At 43.8% G+C, this 18,925-nt stretch overlaps 1 protein-coding gene across 2 annotated transcripts in view; it reads right to left on the bottom strand.

Moving 5' to 3' along the window:
- The window catches only part of VWC2L (von Willebrand factor C domain containing 2 like), a 540,822-nt gene that overhangs the window by 265,469 nt on the left and 256,428 nt on the right, over positions 1 to 18,925 (bottom strand). For both annotated transcript variants that reach the window (XM_069615931.1, XM_069615930.1), the window contains exon 3: positions 7,082 to 7,211. In XM_069615931.1, the coding sequence (XP_069472032.1) occupies positions 7,082 to 7,211 (130 nt within the window). The remainder of the gene's footprint in view (positions 1 to 7,081; positions 7,212 to 18,925) is intronic.

Here is an 18,925-nt window from a genome sequence, read left to right as displayed (position 1 = left end):
GAGGCTTCCTGCTATGCATTTCTCTTTTCCTTTTATTGTTAATAGCAGCAAGAAAGCGAAAGCAGCAAGAAAGTGAAAGCAGAGTACTGGAAAACCTACCTTAACAAACTACAAGTCCCATAAGGCGGCTCTATCACAATAGGTGACTCTATTCTGATTCCACCAATCCCTAATGATCTCCTGCCTCTTAATCAGACCTACACACTTTATCCTTAACAGCAGCGTTTTTGGAAAATAGATATGCAGTTTGGCATCATGATTAGTGATTTGCTGGCATTCAACTAGGTTATAGGTATTCACAGACCTATGGGAGGTAATGTCCTGAACCAGACTCCGTTGTGTACGCTTTTAAAGCTACAATTGGAAGGAAAGTGTTGTTTAAGATAAATGGAGCACTAAGAGTAGGTGTTTAGGAGATTGCGCTTCTGGTAAGCTGGCGTGTGGTAGGGGGCCTCAGAGGAAGCTACTTTGGTGCATGTGGCAGCATGCCACAGTATCTAGGAAGTGCTCCACAGCAATGTTTGTGGCGCTTGGAGAGAGAAGGCTCCCAAGATCAATAAAAGGGAGATGCTGTAAAGGTAAATGTGCTCTGCATTTCAGGTGGCATGAGGTAAGTGTTAGGGAATGGAGAGTGTGGTGAAGAGGTAAAACTCAGGCTATACCCCCAGAGGCATGAGGCACGCCTCTCTACTGACCCAAACCAGTGTGGTGATGCCTGGAGAAATTACTTCATTTCTCTGTTGCAGAGGCAGTAGACAGGGCACTTGATAACAAGATGGAAAGATTGTGTAAGAAGTCTGAGGATTATGTGTACAAAGCACTTTCTAGAGCAAGGGTCTCTAGACCATTATATACCACGAGGGTGGGCGAAGGGGCATGCCTGAAATGTGAATATAGCTCCCCTCAGTACCTAAGAGCTTCACCTTGTGGAAACCCAGATTGTACAAGGGGGCGGTGTGCAGTGAATTTCCTCAACTCACTAACCCCAGGGCCAGTAGCGGAGTCCGTTTTTGGTGCTGGGGGTTAGGGATGGATAATAGGGTGCCATTGGGCAGCTGGGGGGTGCACTGGGCACCAGGAGGGTGGCTGCCCCCTTCCTCCCACCTCTGGCTCCGCCACTGCCCAGGGCAAGGACAGAAGCAGGACCGCCACCCGGGCAACAAGTGTTATATATACTTGAGGGCCCTCTTGCCAGAAGGAGAATCTAAATTTGGCTAAGCGAGCCAGATTGACTGCAGACCGGGGCAGTATGGGCAGACTCCCCTCACATAATCCCTGGGGCATTGATGCTACAGGACATCTTTTAATGGTGTAGTGGATGTTACATATGATGATGGAATAGAGCAAGGGAAAGGACCATTAGGTATTCTATGTTTGACCCTATCACTCCTGCACACCCAAACTCAAGGAGCATGGAACTTTTGCAGGTGATTTCAGAGTATACGAACAATTTCCTTTGAAAAAATTTGGATCATGGAAACAGGAACAAAATCAAGACAGAGTGGTCCTGCCCTAATTTTCCTAATATGTCATGTCTTACCTAGTCAGTAGATCAGAAGATTCTATATATAGAATTGACTTCTTCTGGATTGTGCCCAGTAAATTTGCCAGGACTGTGCACTGAATACCACTGGGATTAAACCAGTGGTAAAAGCTTAGTTTAGTGGCCAGCCCTTAGACACTATGGGACGCAACAATTGGCTAAGAAGTCACTTTCCTTCATGGTGGGTGGGAATGAGCCCCTAACGCAGGAGAGAAAGGATGCCATTATACCCAAGCAATATTACCCGAGCAGGGAAGGCATCAGAAGCCCAAAGGAAGTGAGGGCTTTAACAATAGTCTGGGGCATTACCTGCCTCAGCAATGCCCCCCCCCTGCAAGGGTAATATTGCTATTAGTACCCCGGCATGTTGTTCCAGGGTACTAAGAGTGTTTTCTTAAAGTTGAGAAATGACATGTTTGGCGTTTCTCAACTTTAAAAAATCTACAAAATAAGATGGCCTACTATGGATTGGGGCGAATGGAAATACACATAGTCCTTTCTCCCTTTCCATGGAGGCAATTCACGTGTCTGGGATGCACCGGGAACAATACTGTTCCCAGCAGGGCATAGTAAGTCGGGTAGGGGTTGGAGTGGGGCTAAATATGCGGAAAAGGGGCCTGAGGGATGGGGACACCGGGGGCCACATCCTGATTATCCAGCATGTGAAGAAGGCTGGAAGGCCGAAACCACACCCCCTCCGAGCACTAATAAAAATTAACCCAAAGCTAGGAGGGGGTGGGAGGCTTAGTGGACTCAATAGAATATCTACAAATAGGAAACATTTTATGTGGAGATCACATTGTTAAGTCAGTGGGTAAATATATGAACACTTTCATAGATACCAGAGAAAGAGTCTCTGCTAGGGCCAGCCATAGCTGAAGCTGTGTGTACGTCCACTTCCCCAGACCCTCAGGCTACTCCAACAGACAGTGGGCAGGAAAAGAGGAATATCAGCCTCCCAAACATACCTTCTTCACCCAGAGGGCACAACATACAGGAACAGAGGGCCAAGGTGCATCAGTGGCATTTGCAATCTGGGATAAGAGAGGATCTCACAAATCAGGCAGATTTCCTTCTGGGAGTAAGAATACTGACATACTTCTTAAATTGGTGTCAAGTCTTTCAGGATCCATGGGTTCTGCAAACAGCACAGGATTATGTGCTAGCATTCTTCATGGCTCCAGAACAACACTGGTCAAAAAGAAAGGTAACAATGTCTACATAGAGTCATTCACCTATAGCTTAAGAAGGGGTTGGAGGGGTTGTTGGAGAAAGGAGCATTTGAAAAGTCGCATTCCATCCAATGGGCACTGTCAGCAGACATGTCCTGGTTCACAAAAGAAAAAAGGGTTTTCACCCTCTCATCAATCTCTGAGATCTCAGCAGATTCGTTGTCTAGCATCAGTTGAATATGGAGATTGTTTCTCACTTGAGGGATGTCCTGGAGATTCACCATCTAGGGTAGACCTGGGGGATTCCTACCTGACAGCGGCAAATGGCATGTATCAGAAGAGGCTCCTTCAGTTTTCCTGGGAAGGGATTTCTTGCTGATTCTCTGAATCCCCTCTCTCCCATAGCGCCATCGGCCTAGCATCAGCACCGTGGTTTCTGAAAGCTGCTCAAGCCTGTAGCAGCATTTCAAAGAGCAAGGAGGTTTTGGATGGTTATTTACTGAGACATCAATCTGATTATGGCCATCTCTCAAATGGAAGCCAGGGTGCACCTCTAGAGAGCAATTACTATTCATTGGTTGGGTTTCAGTCTCATGTAGGAGAAATCCGAAATTTGACTAGCTCACAAGATCCAATATCTGGGATCATAGATGGATTGTAAGGACATCTATATTGCATTTTCATATTTTCAAAGTAAGATTGATGGAGGAGTTATAAAGATAAATGGTCAGTGTTAGTGACTTCAATCAAGTATCTGGCACGCATAATGCATCATCTCTCTTATCTTCTGCTTTTTCAACAGTTTTCCAGGCTCGTCCACACTGCAAAGCTCTTGAATGGTTGAAGATGCAGGGTCCATGAAAAGGTTTGGTTTGGTGAAATTGGGTCACTATTTCCACAGATACAAAAGTCTTGACGAGAAGGGCATTTTTTCCTTCAGTCCCATATCTTCACTTAGAGTCTGATGCAAGCCAGAAAAGATTGGGAACTAGATGTAGTTGAGTCTGAACTGGAAGTTCATGGTCACCGCAGGGGTGTCTGTGGCACCTTAACTCTTTAGAGATGCAGGCAGGATCCTTCTACGTGAGAAGCTTGACAAAATAAATTCTCCCATTGTGTCGTGAGTTTCCTGATGGACAGTGGTATGGCCCATAAACAACCTAGGTATGCATGTTTAAAGTGCCTTTCTGATCTTGCAGAGAACTTTGGGGATTTGTTACTTCTGTTTCAAATATAGGTGAGGGTAGAGTACCTCTGGGGGACACACAAGTGGCAGTTTCAGGATCCCATCAAGGGGTGGATTGAAGCAACTGGAAGCTGCACACATCATTTTTTCCCCATGTTTGGGAATATGTGGGGCCTTTCCAGATAGATCTGCTTGCCTCCAGGAACAACAGCCATGTACCAAGGTACTTCAGTGGGAGATCGGGTCCGGCGCCAGAGGCAAACAGGTTCTTTCAAAATTGGGTTCAGGGGATATTTTATGCATTCCGATAATTTCCAATGACCACCTTGACATTGCTTCATGCACTAAAGTCTGGGTTCCAATCTGGTAATAATTTTTCATATTGACAGTGACAAGCATGGTTCCCTCTAGCCCTGGCAATGGCTAGTCGTGGCCAATCCTGTTGCCATAATTCAGGGACCTGCTTTTAAAACAGGGAGACGTTCATCTGCTCATTTTGACAGGTTACCTCCATGTGATGGCATGGGGAACTGCAGAGACAAATGGCCCCCAACAGGCATCTCGCCTGTGGCTTTAATGGAACACCTGGAAGGCCTGGGTTCATTGGTCTAATACAAGCAGTGTAGATCTTTGTCAAGGAAATGTTATCCAGGTGGAATATTGTTTGCTTTGATTACTACTATTTCAACTTACTGAATGATGAATTTGTACTGATGGACCATTTCATCGTTCAGTGGATGGGTGGCCTTTCAGTTCACATTCCCTTGTATGCTTTTCACTTAAGGGTATAATAGTCTTGATATCTCCAAAGCCCAGGTACTAGTGCTTCTCAGATGTCAATTTGGCACTGCCCTTTTTAGAGGCTGGCCGGATAATCAGGATGTTTGCCTGTAGGAATTATCAGCTAAATGTGTTATGCTTACGTCCCTATTTTCATTGATGGTTGTTCCTGATATTAGGATCTCGGATCAGTCTTGTAGGTATTTCAGAAGCAGATGTAGAATGAAAGAAAATCCTTCATTGGTTGAATTTGCCAGTTGGGAATTGAAGGAGCACAAAGATCATACCGTTCATGCGAGAATGTCCAAAGAACAGCTCTTTATATCATTCCGTAAAACCCCCATCGTCCGGTTTCTTCTCCTGCCTCACTAGAAGGGTCAGGCGGGTTATGTCTTTGGCTGGTATTGATGTGTCTATGTTTGGGGTCCATTTGGGTAGAAGCAATATGAACTCCAAGGCTTTTTGGTGGGGCATCAGATTAGAGGGTATTCTCAGATCATCAGAAGGGTCTTGGGAACAGATTGTTTATATTTTATTGCAAACGCATTGTACATGGTTTTAAAATTGTGGTCTTGAAACTTTGAACTTGCATAAAAGGAAGCCTCTGTGCCATGCCATACAAGGTCGATTGTCCAAGTGATTTATGGAGGAGAGTCGCACGATCTCCTTTTATTTTCAGGCTGCAGCGACTGAGAATTTCACTGGCCAACAATTATTTTGATGCGGTGACACAAAGGACGAGATGGTCGTTACTGACAAGATGGATTCCAGGAGCGATGGTGCTTTTGGTCTTCTTTCAGAAGTGGGGACAGCTGTGAAAAGAGGAGGAAAGTGGGGAGCGGATCTGATTAAGAAGCGGGAGATCATCTGCGTTGGTGGACTGGGACTGGACTCACCTGGGCACATAGAAGAGGATTTTGTTGAGATGGGGTTTCTTTTTGTTTGTTCTCACTTTCTTACTGCTGGTAAAAATAAAAGGAAGAGAGAAAGGCATGACATCCATCTGCATGCCATTAGCAGAATCCCAATTCTTCTTCATAAATTACTAGGAGCAGTCCACATTGGATGACCTTCGAAGATTCAAAGTACACTTTCTGAGTCGCTTATCTGGGACCAGGCAGACCCCAGTTCGCCCGCCGCCAGCCACGGATCCCTTTTGCAAAGGATCAGCGGGTTAATTCTCAGAGAGGTTTGAATATACATATTTCATTGCATACATTCAAAGGACACACTCGCATCAAGACATGATAGTTGTGCAGACAGACTCTTATTTGCCCGCCTCTTGGGATCTTAAGCAACACCTCCTCTTCAACCTCCTCACCCCCCGCCCCCAGCATCAATATTCAATCCACCCTGACTGGTTTAAGAAAGGCCTTGAAAGTCTTCCTCCACACCCAGCGTTTGCAACCCAGCCCACCAGTGGTTCAAGACAAAAGACAAACACAGAACCTCACTGCAGAGACCCGTCTGTACTAAAACGCTCAGCTGTGTAGTGCTGAAGCCTTTCCAGGGAATGAAATGTAACAACCAAGGAGATTAGAGAGGGTGAAGCTGACAGAAATCAAACAAGCTTTGACAAAGCCAATAGTTGTGGCTTTTCCAGAGGCAAGCTATAGGTTTTTGCCAAGCGGTCACTGTTTCCAAGGGACTGCTATTCTATGCCCACCTATCCACATCATTCACCAGGTATTTTTAAGGTTGCAAGGGCATACCCTGCTCCCTCCCTGCCTCGTGGAGCATGCACAGCAGAGCATGCTGTGCTCTGTGTATCTTTTGGCAGTGCACTACATTGCATGGAGTAGGATTCACAAAACATGGAGTGTTTGTTTGGTTTGCAGTGCGTACTGCAGTAAATTTACTCAGCTCCTATCCATGCCTATGACATTAATTGGCCAATGGGAGCTGGGCTACCAATCAGCTCAAACTCAAAAAGAATACCCAGACATCAGAAAATATGAGAACTGGGGATGGCGAGAGTAGTAGTTCAAACTAACTGGAGAGCAAAGGGTGCCGACCCAGGCACAAGCCCTACTAACAATCGGAGAAGGTTAGGTACCTTGAAGTTGACCTTTTTTGTTTGTCAGGGGTTGCACATTGAGGTTTCGTCTTTGGCGGCACTATTTGTGAAGCACGCAGTTTCGTTGTGATTGGCTAGTACAGCTGGGGGTGAGGGACTTGTCTGTTGTGTTTGACATGTGACGGGGCTTCCCAAACCCCACCTGTGCCAAAGAGGCAACAGCCTTTTGATCATTCTCTGGCTTTTCCAATGGGCCAGTCAGCCATTGGGATGGGTGGGGCGGTTCTCCTAGTGCCATTACATGGCAGGTCTGTCCCTAATGACTTCTCCAAGGTTCACGGTCCCGCCCTGGCACCTCCCACTCCACCGTGCACATTTCTTACCGTTCTTGCAGATGGGGCAGCACTGCTCCGGTTCATAGACTGGGTTGACGCACTCCGGCACAGCGCAGTCTGCCACAACGCAGTGCACCTCGTTGTTGGGCTCGCACCGGCACCACTCGCACGGGGACGGCTGAAGGTAAAAAGGTGTATGGTGAGAAATAAGCACCGAAATGATGGACACCAACATATTCCCTCACTAGCATCTCTGATTTGAAATTTGACTGTGCCTGAAATTATTATTGAAACGTATTTAGGAACCTTTCACTGCTCATAAAAGATGTTGCTAATGGACTAATCAAAGCAAGCAGCTATCAACAAGGTATGCAGCTTATTACTGTCATTTATGAACAAAATACCCACTTAGCTATTCTTTTTTTAATCCATTTTAGACAGTAAAGCTTAGAGGTTTTGAAACAAGTATGGTGTGGTATGGTGTGTATGGTATGACATGGTATGGTGTGGTGTGGTGTGGCATGGTGGGTATGGTATGGCATGATATGGTGTGGTGTGACATGGTGTGATTTGGCATGGTGTGCATGTATGGTGTGGTGTGGCATGGTGGCTATGGTATGGCAGGATATGGTGTGGTGTGCCATTGTGTGATGTGGCATGGTGTGTATGGTATGGCATGACATGGTGTGGTGGGACATGGTATGGTGTGGTATGTGTGGTATGGTGTGTATGGTATGACATGGTGTGGTATGGTGTGTATCGTATGACATGGTGTGGTATGGTGTGGGATTGTGTGAATGGTATGACATGGTATGGTGTAGTGTGGTGTGGTATGGTGTTTATGATATGAAATGGTATGTGCAGTGTGGTATGGCGTGTATGGTATGGCATGGTGTGGTATGGTATGACATGGTATGGTGTGGTGTGGTGTGGCATGGTGGGTATGGTATGGCATGATATGGTGTGGTGTGACATGGTGTGATTTGGCATGGTGTGCATGGTATGGCATGATATGGTGTGGTGGGACATGGTATGGTGTGGTGTGGTATGGTGTGTATGGTATGACATGGTGTGGTATGGTGTGTATCGTATGACATGGTGTGGTATGGTATGGTGTGGGATTGTGTGTATGGTATGACATGGTGTGATATGGTATGGTATGATATGGTATTGTGCGGCGTGGTATGGCTGTTATATTGGGCAGGGTTGAGTGTAAGATTTGCAAACAAGGAATGGTGCTACCCAACTAAAAAGTACAGCACATCGAACCGAACAAGAACATATTTATAAACTTTTAAATTGAATATCAATACTATATGCCTTGTTTTTTCACATTTTGTTAATTAAAATATACAGTTCCACAAAGTATTATTTAGGTTAAAACACGCAAATTGCTACGTGAAGCTGTGCAAATTCATCAACTGCAGGGTGTGATAGGGATCCTGTTTTAAACTGGAGGTAGCCCTTCACACAGTGACAATTAGCACTTTCCAGGAAGATTTAGAATTTCACATGTAAAAGTGTCACTGAAGATGACCTTGTCCTTGCAGGCATTGCTCATTAATTGCTGCCTGATAGGCAGTGCTTGTCAGACAAAAGAACAGACGTTAATGTTCAAGTCACGACAGGAGATGGGCCACTGATACGCTGACTCACACCCAATTACAGGAGATCATTATGCACTTGGTGGTGAATTGGCAGTAAGTATGCTGTTTTGCCACAAAACCCATTTACTGTTACCACCACTCAGTCCTGTGGTCCTACCACGGGATTAAGAGTGGTGGCCCGGTGGTGTCAGTCTGCATTTCTGGAGTCTATAATGGACTACGTGGGGAGTTGTGGCGGCAAGGTGGGAGATTTACTGCGAGGGTTTTGCTATTGTACAAGTATGGCAGTGCAGTAAGGCAGTGGTAAAATAATTACTGCCATTTGTCCTTCCACCACCATACTCGCAATGAAAAACACAGCCTCCCAAACCAGACAGAGCATCAGAAACCCAACTCGGCTCCACAATTGACGGGTGTAACATCCCACACACGTCTATGGAAACAACACCTTTGGATATAGTATGGTAAAGTATTTGTAGAGCGCACAACCACCAGAGAAGGCATTTAGGCGCTGAACAAACTATATGAGGTGGCAGAATCATACTTTCTACAGCACAAAAAGCATTAATGGGGAAACAGAACCTGTGCATATTCAGTACACTAGGTCCCCAGTTCCAGGAGTGTCATCCAACACTGCCACACTGAGAGGAGTAAACAAATGGTTCCCATGCATGTCCTGGTGAAACACTATAATCAATTATAATGATCTAACTTCAGTAGTAGAAGTCTCTCAGAGAAGATCATTCCTGTACATAATCCAAATGTTGTTGGGTCTTGAAGAACAGATTAAGGAATTAACATATTCAGGGTTATTATGAGTTGGGAGGTAAGGGGTACCAGGCACCGGTAAGGAGACCGGTGCCAGCAATCCCTTACCGCCTAATTCCGAGGTCCCTTAGCGGGAACCGTAAAGGACGTGTGGTCTGACCACACGTCCTTTACGGGTCCCGCTAAGGGACCAGGGCGCTAATAACGGTCCTGCTATTCGCGGGACCATTATTAGCGCCTTCCCCATTCCCATTGAGCCCTATGGGTGCTCAAATGGGAATGGGGAATGGTTGGTTGAATGGGGATTTACCAGGTCCGCACAGGTCGGAATGTCCCGGTAAGTACCCATTCAACCAGGCCGGTGCCGGACCCGGTATGGGAGGCAGCCATGGTGCAAATAGCATTAGGAATTTCATTACTTCCTCGTTCTATCTAGTGAAAACCGACTTGGTCCAGGAAAAGTTCAATATGAGCAGAGGACTAGTACATTTTTGAAGAATAAAGTTTAGAGAAAAATTGCACCAACTTAAAAAAAAATGTATTAACATTTGGTTTTACAATTTTAAACCTTAAGCTATTTATCAAAAACAACATTACAATAGTCAAATCATAAAGAAACAAATATCAAACACAAGTACGCTAAAATTAATCTCACAAAATATCTTGATAGCCCATCGTCAGAGGGGATCCCTACCTCCCCTAATTAATGGATTGCATGTAAGATCTGCTCTACATCTCAAATAACCATGTAACATGATAGATTGATCAGGTTACTTTTTATCTATTATTAAGAACACTTCTTTCAGAAATGATAATAGAGCAAATGTTAATGAGATGCGTTCACCTTGTAGCAAAGTTGGCCACCAGGCTTCTGCTGTCAGCGTGGTAAATTGCAAGAAGGATTTCTCCAACCATCTTCTTCTTTGCTGAATAAGATCTGGACATATTAAAGTCAAATGGTACAGCATCTCTCTTTGACCTTTACAAAGTCTGCATTCATAGTTTCTAAGATTTTTTTCTTTTCTTTTCTTGCTTCTAGAAGTTCTCGAGTGGGCATCAAGTTCATGCAGAAGCGCAAAAATTCCTAGTGTGAATCCAGTCTTGATCAAATCATTTTTGTTTGACTTTGGCCGGTTCCCTCATCAAGTTATCTTCTGATATGTTCAGATCATACAGGAATTTTAAACAAGAGTCTTTCCAAATTTCCTGTGCTGGGTCCATCTTATCCTGTAGGGCTTTATTTAGCACTTTGAAGTCGCTTTCTGGTGTACCTAGGAGGCATTTTTCGATAGAAGGCTATAGTTTTCCATTAGGTAATGGTATACAAGGAAACCAGTCCCATCAGTTTGATCGTCAAGCATTTGGCCATGCTGTGCTGGTAAACGAAATGTAGTTTCCGAGCAATATGTGACTATTGGAGCCACCTTCATTGTATTGAAGTCGTTCACAGGCTGGAGTGTGAATTTAGAGTGCTTGCTTGGATTAATCATGCCTGCAAGGTCAGGCTTCTAATCTTAATTCGTAGTCTTACCTCTTGAGGGGTTTCAACTGCACTGTTATCTATGCACACACCCAAGTACCATACTCGAGACTTCCATGATCTTTTTACCTTTTAGATACCAAGCCTGCTTTTTGGATATCTTGTGGCCAATTTTTCCTCCCAGGGACAAAATTCTTGATTTTGCCACGTTAACCTTCAGTCCATTCTCATCCACATATGCCGCTAGTGCATTTACTAGTCTCTGGAGACCCACTTGCGTCTGGTCTAACAGGATTAGGTCGTCTGCTTAAAGCAGACAGCCCACCATTTCGCCAGCTATTCTAGGAGGGAACATTCTGATGTCATCAAATGCACTAGGTATGTCTGAGATTAATGGATTAAACAATTCCGGGGGCAGGGTGCACCCCTGTTTCAGACCTTTCGTTCTTTTTATTGGGTCTGATAAGTGACCACTTTTATCCAGCCTAACCTGCAAGCTCGTATTGGTGTGTAACACTGTGAGAGCTTCTCTTACATCCCTGGGCAGTTTCATAGCTGTAACTTATTCCACAATTTGTCTCTTTCAATGGTGTCAAAAGATTGGGTGAGGTCAATTGAAGCTAGATACACTCTCCCCTTCGCCTTTTATTTAACTCTAGCTTTAATTTGGTTGATTAAGAAAAGGTTCAGTGTGGTGCACATGCCTTTTTCAAAGCCCGTCTGCCATTTATCATATTGTCCCATGCTCTTTTACCAGATATTAAGGGCCTTCAGAACCAGTGCACCAAAAATCTTACCCATTGCATCGAGAAGGGCGATAGGTCTATAGTTGGATGGATTAGACCTATCGCCCTTCTTAAATATAGGGATCACAATTGAGGTACTCCATGAATCAGGGATCCTCTTTGTTCATGATATTTTTGAAGAGATTGTACATCACACCGGCCCAGCCGTCTGGATCTTCCTTTAGCTTGGAATTGGTCAGACCATCAGGTCCGGGGGCCCTTGAATTAGTAGCCAACGGAGTTAGGGCTTTAATATCAGATCTTTCTGTCGCAAAAGACCATCTAGTTGTTGACAGCACCACCTCGTCTGCCAAGTCTTTATCCATGTTGGACAGATCACTAAAATATTTCTGCCAAACCTCAGCTGGAACTCCATTAGATGTTAATGAGGTCTGGGGAGCATTTGGGTTATTCAAGATCCTCCAAATCCCAGTAGTATTTTTGGTCGCCACTAGATGCAACATTGATTCCGCATCTTTTTGATGTAGGAGCCACTTGTGACTTTTATTCCAGTTTTTATATTGTTGTTTTAATTTTCTGACAAACACAGCTATGCTGATAGTTTTTCTTAGCATGTCACAGGTTCCTTTTCAAAGACTTCTTTCTCCTCATCACTTCCACATCAAAAGCGTGATGTTTCTTAAAACCACCCCTTCCAATCCGCTGAGCCACCTCTTTGAAGGCTCTTAATTTTCTGCCAGTATCTTCTTGCCAGTCTGTATCATTGGATATTTTAAGTCCATTACCTCCTGGTTGGATGAATAAGTCAGCAGGCCCTTTCATAGGCTTATCATTTGCCCAGTTCAAATAGACACTGCCAAGATGTCATGGTCACTTGTATCTGTCTTTTCGATCTTAAAGATCTTAAAGTTCACCAAGTTCACATATCGAGATTCTGAGGCAAACACATAATCAAGGATTTTTTTTGTTGATATCTCTGTCTACATGCACATTAACTATTTAGATGTTCTTCCCTTCCAGTTCCTCTCTCCAAGTAATACCTCTCATAACGTGCATGGAAGCATTGATGCAAGGCTCTGTTATCAAAGCAGCCTTTTCAACGAAACAATAAATATTGAGATCACCACAGATAAGAACTTCTGAATTGGGCCTTATTTCCCAGGCATCATCTATCTTGTCTAACACCGCTTTTACAAAACCCTCGCACATTTTTCCTGCAACATTCCAGCATGCGTTCATAACAAGGAAATACTTCATGCCCATTGCTTGAGCAAGTGCAGATCAAAAGGGCTTGTGTCAGAGGTGTGGGACAGTATTCTTTGATTACTTGGGCCTTCAGTGTGTTTTTTAATGCAGTTAGCAGACTGGCCATCGGGCGCCCAGTAAACCCCTTAATTGCCGGGTTGATGTAAATGGAATAGCCTTCTAAAAGTGGAGGTTCTTGCAACCATTTCTCCTGGAGACATACAATTTTGTATTCCTCAAATCTCAAATCACCAACTTCGAAGAGGTGGGCAAAACCTTGCATGATCCACGAGGCCAGAGAGATTTTCATAACCGGACCTTCTAACTGACTGTCTGAATTAGATCTTAGTAGCTACATTGAGGAATTCTCCCCGGCCAGAACTCCAGCCAGCCAGGTCCATTTACCTTCATTTGCCATTCCTTTGTGAGGTCTTTCATCTGCATTCTTGAACTCCTTCTTAACCGATTTTCCCCTTAGTGGCCACATAAATGATCGCCTTGTCCAATCTTTTTTCCTCAGGAAATTCGGTTAAATGGAAATCACTTGAATCAACATCTCTCAGTGTAGGGATGTCGTGTAACAGACACAACATGTTTGCCCGATTTAGCACTAAGTCATCCCCGCTCACTAAAACACGCTCAAGGAGTAGGCGATGTGTAGTGTTGTCTTTATCTTTTCGAGCTTGATGTCCTCCTCTCTGTGTGAACCCTTCTTCAGTATCCAAGCATCTTGTTCCGTCATCTGCTCTTCTTAGTTTGTTTCTGAATGGCAGCTCTTTTCTCATCCATAGTTTGAAATGAACAAGTTTTTCTCTTTATGTTATTTCTGACTTTTAAGTGTACACATTTTGATGGCAGCTCGTCATCTTTTGTAGCTGTCGCATCGGCCCCTTGTTTCCTTTTTGTTTCCAACAAGGATGGTTGATCATTAGTGGATCTTCTTTTTTGACCATTTGCGGCTTTAAAGCTCACAGATTTCCTGATATGGGTTTCTTCCTTTTCCTCCCCCACAGGGAGTCCTTGCTTATTTATAGCCAGCAGTATAGGGAATCTATTTTGGATTTGAATACATTTTCTTTTACAGTCTTATTTCCAGACTGGACGGCACCTCCTCTATTATTGGGCCCTCCTTACCAGACTCTTCGTCCGATTCACTTGTATCTTCATCTCGTTCTTCCCTGTCCTGATTCACCAAGTTTTCCATTTTGATATCCGATAGCGTATCTTCACCCTCCGTTATGGTATAGGTGGAGAGATTTGTCAATTCCTCCCTCTGATCTTCCTCATTTGTCTCTTCATGAGAGTGATTTGAATTGTATTCACTCTCCTTCAATTCTCCTACTCAGGACTCTTCTCTTGAAATATCTTCTAGTCGTGGATCTAATTTGTCCACGTTCTTTTGTCCATCCTCTCTCACTGGTTTACCTGTATTTTTTACCAGATGTAAGAGACCGTGGGATTTGGTGTTTTGCTTCATATTGTCAGAGAGAGTGGTACAATTTTTTTTATGTTTCTTTTGTTTTGACAAGGCAGCTTTTAAAAGCTGTCTTTAAGTATTGGGTGATTTTGGTTTTTGCCCCGCATCACCCAATTTGGTGACTATCTAATTTTTTTTTAACCAGTCTTGGGTCTAGGTCCTTATCCTCATCTGAAATCCGACAATCTTTTCGCTTAGCATTGGCTACAGCCAGTAACATTTGTGACTATCTTTCCCTTACGGGACCGTCTCTTTTTAAACCAGAAGTATCAGATATCCCCAGTATTGTTTCATGGGTAGGTTCTGATTCATGAACAAGGAAGCAACTATCATCAGTTACAGTTTTTTTTCAGTTTTTAGAGTCCCCCTTATTACCTGCTTCATAACAGGCATTGTTTGAGTTGTCTGCAATGGTCTGCCTTCAATTAAACTGATGGTTACATTTTTGAGTCTATCTATGTCAGCTCTCCTTTTGTTCTTTTCTTGTATGATAGGGTCAATTATGCTATGTAGAATACTTGTTATTTGCTCCATATTCTTTTCAAGGTTTGATTGAATAGCCGTCACAAAATCTTCTATGAAAATCATCTTTGAATGTAACGTAACTAGTATAGTTGATTGATCCCTTATCTGGTTGTTTAAGGTCTCATGAAATTTCATATAGGGTTTTAAAGTTATTATTAACACCCCAATTTGGTCAGTGTCTGTGGAAGATTGTTTTTTTATTCAGCTCTTCAATTTGGCCTGTTTCCATGGCTACCAAGAGGTCTTCATCCGAGTGGAGTATATCAAAGACTTGTTGGAGCTCTGCTTCACTAATTTTCTCTGGGTCCAGAGACTCATCCTTAGGTTTGTTTGGTCTAGTCCACCCTTCAAGACGCGGTTATAAAGACATCGTAGGACCTCGACTACTCTTGGGGACTGGCTCCCTGAGATCGTCTTGTATATTTAAATCAATAGGATTCTTTGGGTTCAGCAGTGTCTCTGGAACAGACAAGACTTTCTGCCCGACCAGCTGGTGTTGCGCTAAATCTAAATTTGTATTCTCTGCCTTTGGAGAAAAAAAATCTTTGTTTGGAGAGTAACATTTCCAAAGTTAGGGAGGGGGGTTTTCACATTGTTCTACCCATTGGTTCGGGTGTTTTTTTTGTGAAGGGCTGGAACTGGAGTTATAATTTCCAAATCCATACACCATGGAAGGAGAGACCGTTGATGTTGCAGAACTCGCCTCCTCTGAGAAGCCCCCAGCCTCCTCCCCCCATGGGTTTACACTTGTTGAATTTGTAGGTTCCACAGATCCACCCTATAACGAATCTAATTCTTGTACCCTTGTTTTTGATATCACTGTCTCGTGTACAGAACTAGCTAGCCCACTTTCCTTAAGCTTCCCTGTGCCCAATTCCTTTTGCATTATTTTCTCAGGGGATGTCGTTACTAGGCCAATTTCCACCCTGATATCAATTGGACAAGGGTCCTGCACTGAAAGGGCCATCATATCATTCTGGATCTCCTGGGTCTGAACCTCTGTTGAGACCTCATCTATTGCAAACTCCTCTCCCGTCCTCTGATCCCACTCGGTCGGCCGGTTCATGGACTCCAGCATCACAGGACTCAACCGCCATTTTCTCTGTTGTTTCCTCCACCATGGTAAACATTTTTGGAGTTAATCGAGCAATCATGCAGCCTGGCTAAATATAGCACACCAAAGAAAAAAAGAATAGTTTAAGGCAGTCAAGTTTGAATTTGCAAACCACAATAGCTCAATCTGCTCAATCAGCTCAGTCGTTACACACAGAGCTTTTTAACTGCTCATGTGTCACGTGTGTCCACAGAAGGCGGATGCCGTGATCAAGGAGCACTCCACTTTCTGCACTCTGAGATCACCTTTCTTTAAGGTTTGGTGCAGCCAAAACCATATCGCACACGGGAACGGGTTCCAGCCCTTACCTTCTCCGGTTGGATAGCAGTGGCTGTATGGTGCAAGTTCACTTACTGCCAACGGGATCAAAGGGAAAATCCCTGCAGTCTCCCGGCAGCGTTACACGTACCCAGTGCTCACAGAAGGTAAGCTGTAACAGTTATTTTGCTCACAAGTTCATGCACATCCCACAGACTTCCGTATCAGCCCATAACAGGCCCTCTTGCAGTAGTGAGATTGTGTTAAGTAATCCGTTAATATTTACATAGTCTACTTACAGTTTTTGAAGCACAATCCAAGATTGATTTAAGGAAGAAAAAAAATAGTAATCGTCTGCAGTCAGCAGCCCGGGCTGAGTCAACGTTCACCGCGAGCCACAAACTGCTAACTGCTAACACTTTGCCGCCACTTCTGTGCCACTTTGTGGCACGGAAGTGGTTTTATCAGGAGGCTGTGGGGGTGGAGCACGTCCGCTCACACAGTTTCCCCAGAGGCGTCTTGGAGGAAATACGCCCTGCTGTTTATCTTTCTCTGACGCCGAAAAATTTGATTTCTTTTCACAGGAGCTAAATCAGTACACCACTTCGCCACTACCAACATATTAGAGAGTTAACCTTCCCCATTCCTAATGGTTTGTGTAATAGTTTTTGTCTTTGGGTCATTGCAACCTAGGCCAGAGTTTTGCCTGGTCTTTGACCCACCCTCTATTGTCAGCACCGATATCCCAGGCATTTTATTTGCTTAGTCGCTACCTCCTGAAATTGTTGACAAATTAAGTTGAATCTGCATGAGCAGGGGTTGGTTCCTGCCCACCTGATACTGGTTTTCAAAATCTTTTTGTTTCCATTCGGATGTATTCAGGTCAGATCTGGTAGGCTGTAGCATACCAGCTTCTTTGGAAATACATATTCTTAAAATGTAAAGGTATCAACGCACTGCATGTAAGTCAACGAAAGCTTCATTAACTTTAACAAAAGTCTGTCATCTCTTTTTGGAGATTGTACTAGAAAGTGTCATCTGAGACAGTTTCAGGCTTAATCCTCCAACCCCTAGTTGAATGATCAGATGAAGTGCGTTGAACAATCATCAACTTAATGAACCCCAAGTCCAACATTTAGAAAGTAATCTATATGTGATACAGAGTCGTGGACCAATGAATACAAAGTAAAGTCTTTGGTATATGTATGTCTTCATCTCGAAGTGTCAATCTAACTGTGAAGTTCACACAATTGCAAGATTCTTCACCCTGAGTACAATGTATTGCGAGTGACAGTAGAGGACCTATCCAGGTGCATGTCTAATTCAGTATAAAAATCTCCTGCCCCATATTATGACTGAGTCCGTAAATAAATTATGGTTATCAGAATATTCAAAGTAATCAGGAGTGGTGGTTATATTTGGTGTTAGCTCTTAACTGATTATACTTTCCATCCCTTGATATTCCCAGATACTGAAAGAGCTCTGCCCTCTTGGTCGTGCAGGGTCCCGGATTGATATAGTGACCCTCAGTAGAATGAGTGGAGAACGACCCAAGAATAGAATCTGTAACATCTGCATGTTTTGGCAAACCCGGATTCATTTCAGTGGGACTTATGTGTTTCCTGTAGGCAATCTGTGTTGATACAGAAGAACATTTCTGGCTTTTAATGGGGTGATTAATACATCTCCAGTTCAAGGAGAGTGTATACATTGGGGGACATTTTCACAACTGTTCACTTCGCAATAACGGAAATCTCAGAGGGCTCAATGGCTGATTTTTGTTTTTTCCGTCCCCAACGAGTATCCTCTTTTAAGAGATAGGTTTATACCTAGGGTTTCAGAGAATTCACAACACACACAATGCACTTATACAATATCAACCAATGCCATGCATGTGAACATGCATGGGCATATGACGATGCCCTTGGGGAAATGTTGCACTTTATACAATTCTCCCTCTCTAGGTCAGGAGGAGGTCAGCTGGAGAGAACTGTGGGCATAACATGGCCACCTACCACCACCTATCTACCACCATACAACTGTCCTATGTCGTTTATAAGTAAAACAAACAGAAAGTGGGAAAGTCCCTGCCAATAATTCCAAACCGGTGCTCCCTCAAACATTAATCAATGACTTTGTATGAGCAACGGTCAATGGGACGAGACATCGTGACATATTAAGCTCTTCAAATGGACTGAACACGTAACCACACCCACCCCAACACATATACATCTGGCCCTGATGTATGATAATAATATCCATGAGAACATGACACGTACGCAACGATCAGCGTGGTTTTAATAGGCCACCAGGGGCCGCAACATCAACCATCCTTATGAGCAACTCACATCTTATGCCTGAGTATTTATACAGGCTGACAGACTCCTGCCAAAGGCGGAGACAGATGTATTTTCGCAAAGTAGTTACAAACTCGTTTGCTGCTTTTGGAGAGGTAAAGAAATGTGTTTTGCATATGTGTACTACCATTATAAGACACCCCTAATTAATAGGAAATAACATTGAGCATTTAATGTTCTTGGCTCCCTGTGCATTCTTAACATCAGCACAGGACCTTCTCAAAACCTTTACTGTAGTAGAGAAATCTGGAAATGTATGGAGCACATCCCCGTTGTACAGCAAATGTCATTTTTCTCTTGGAAGCCGTAGTATTA

Source organism: Ambystoma mexicanum, chromosome 9 (genome assembly GCF_040938575.1).
Source record: "Ambystoma mexicanum isolate Mex_15411 chromosome 9, UKY_AmexF1_1, whole genome shotgun sequence".
Taxonomy (NCBI): Eukaryota; Metazoa; Chordata; class Amphibia; order Caudata; family Ambystomatidae; genus Ambystoma; species Ambystoma mexicanum.
The sequence above is the reverse complement of the archived record's forward strand: the minus strand, read 5'-3'. Positions and strand labels throughout refer to the sequence as shown.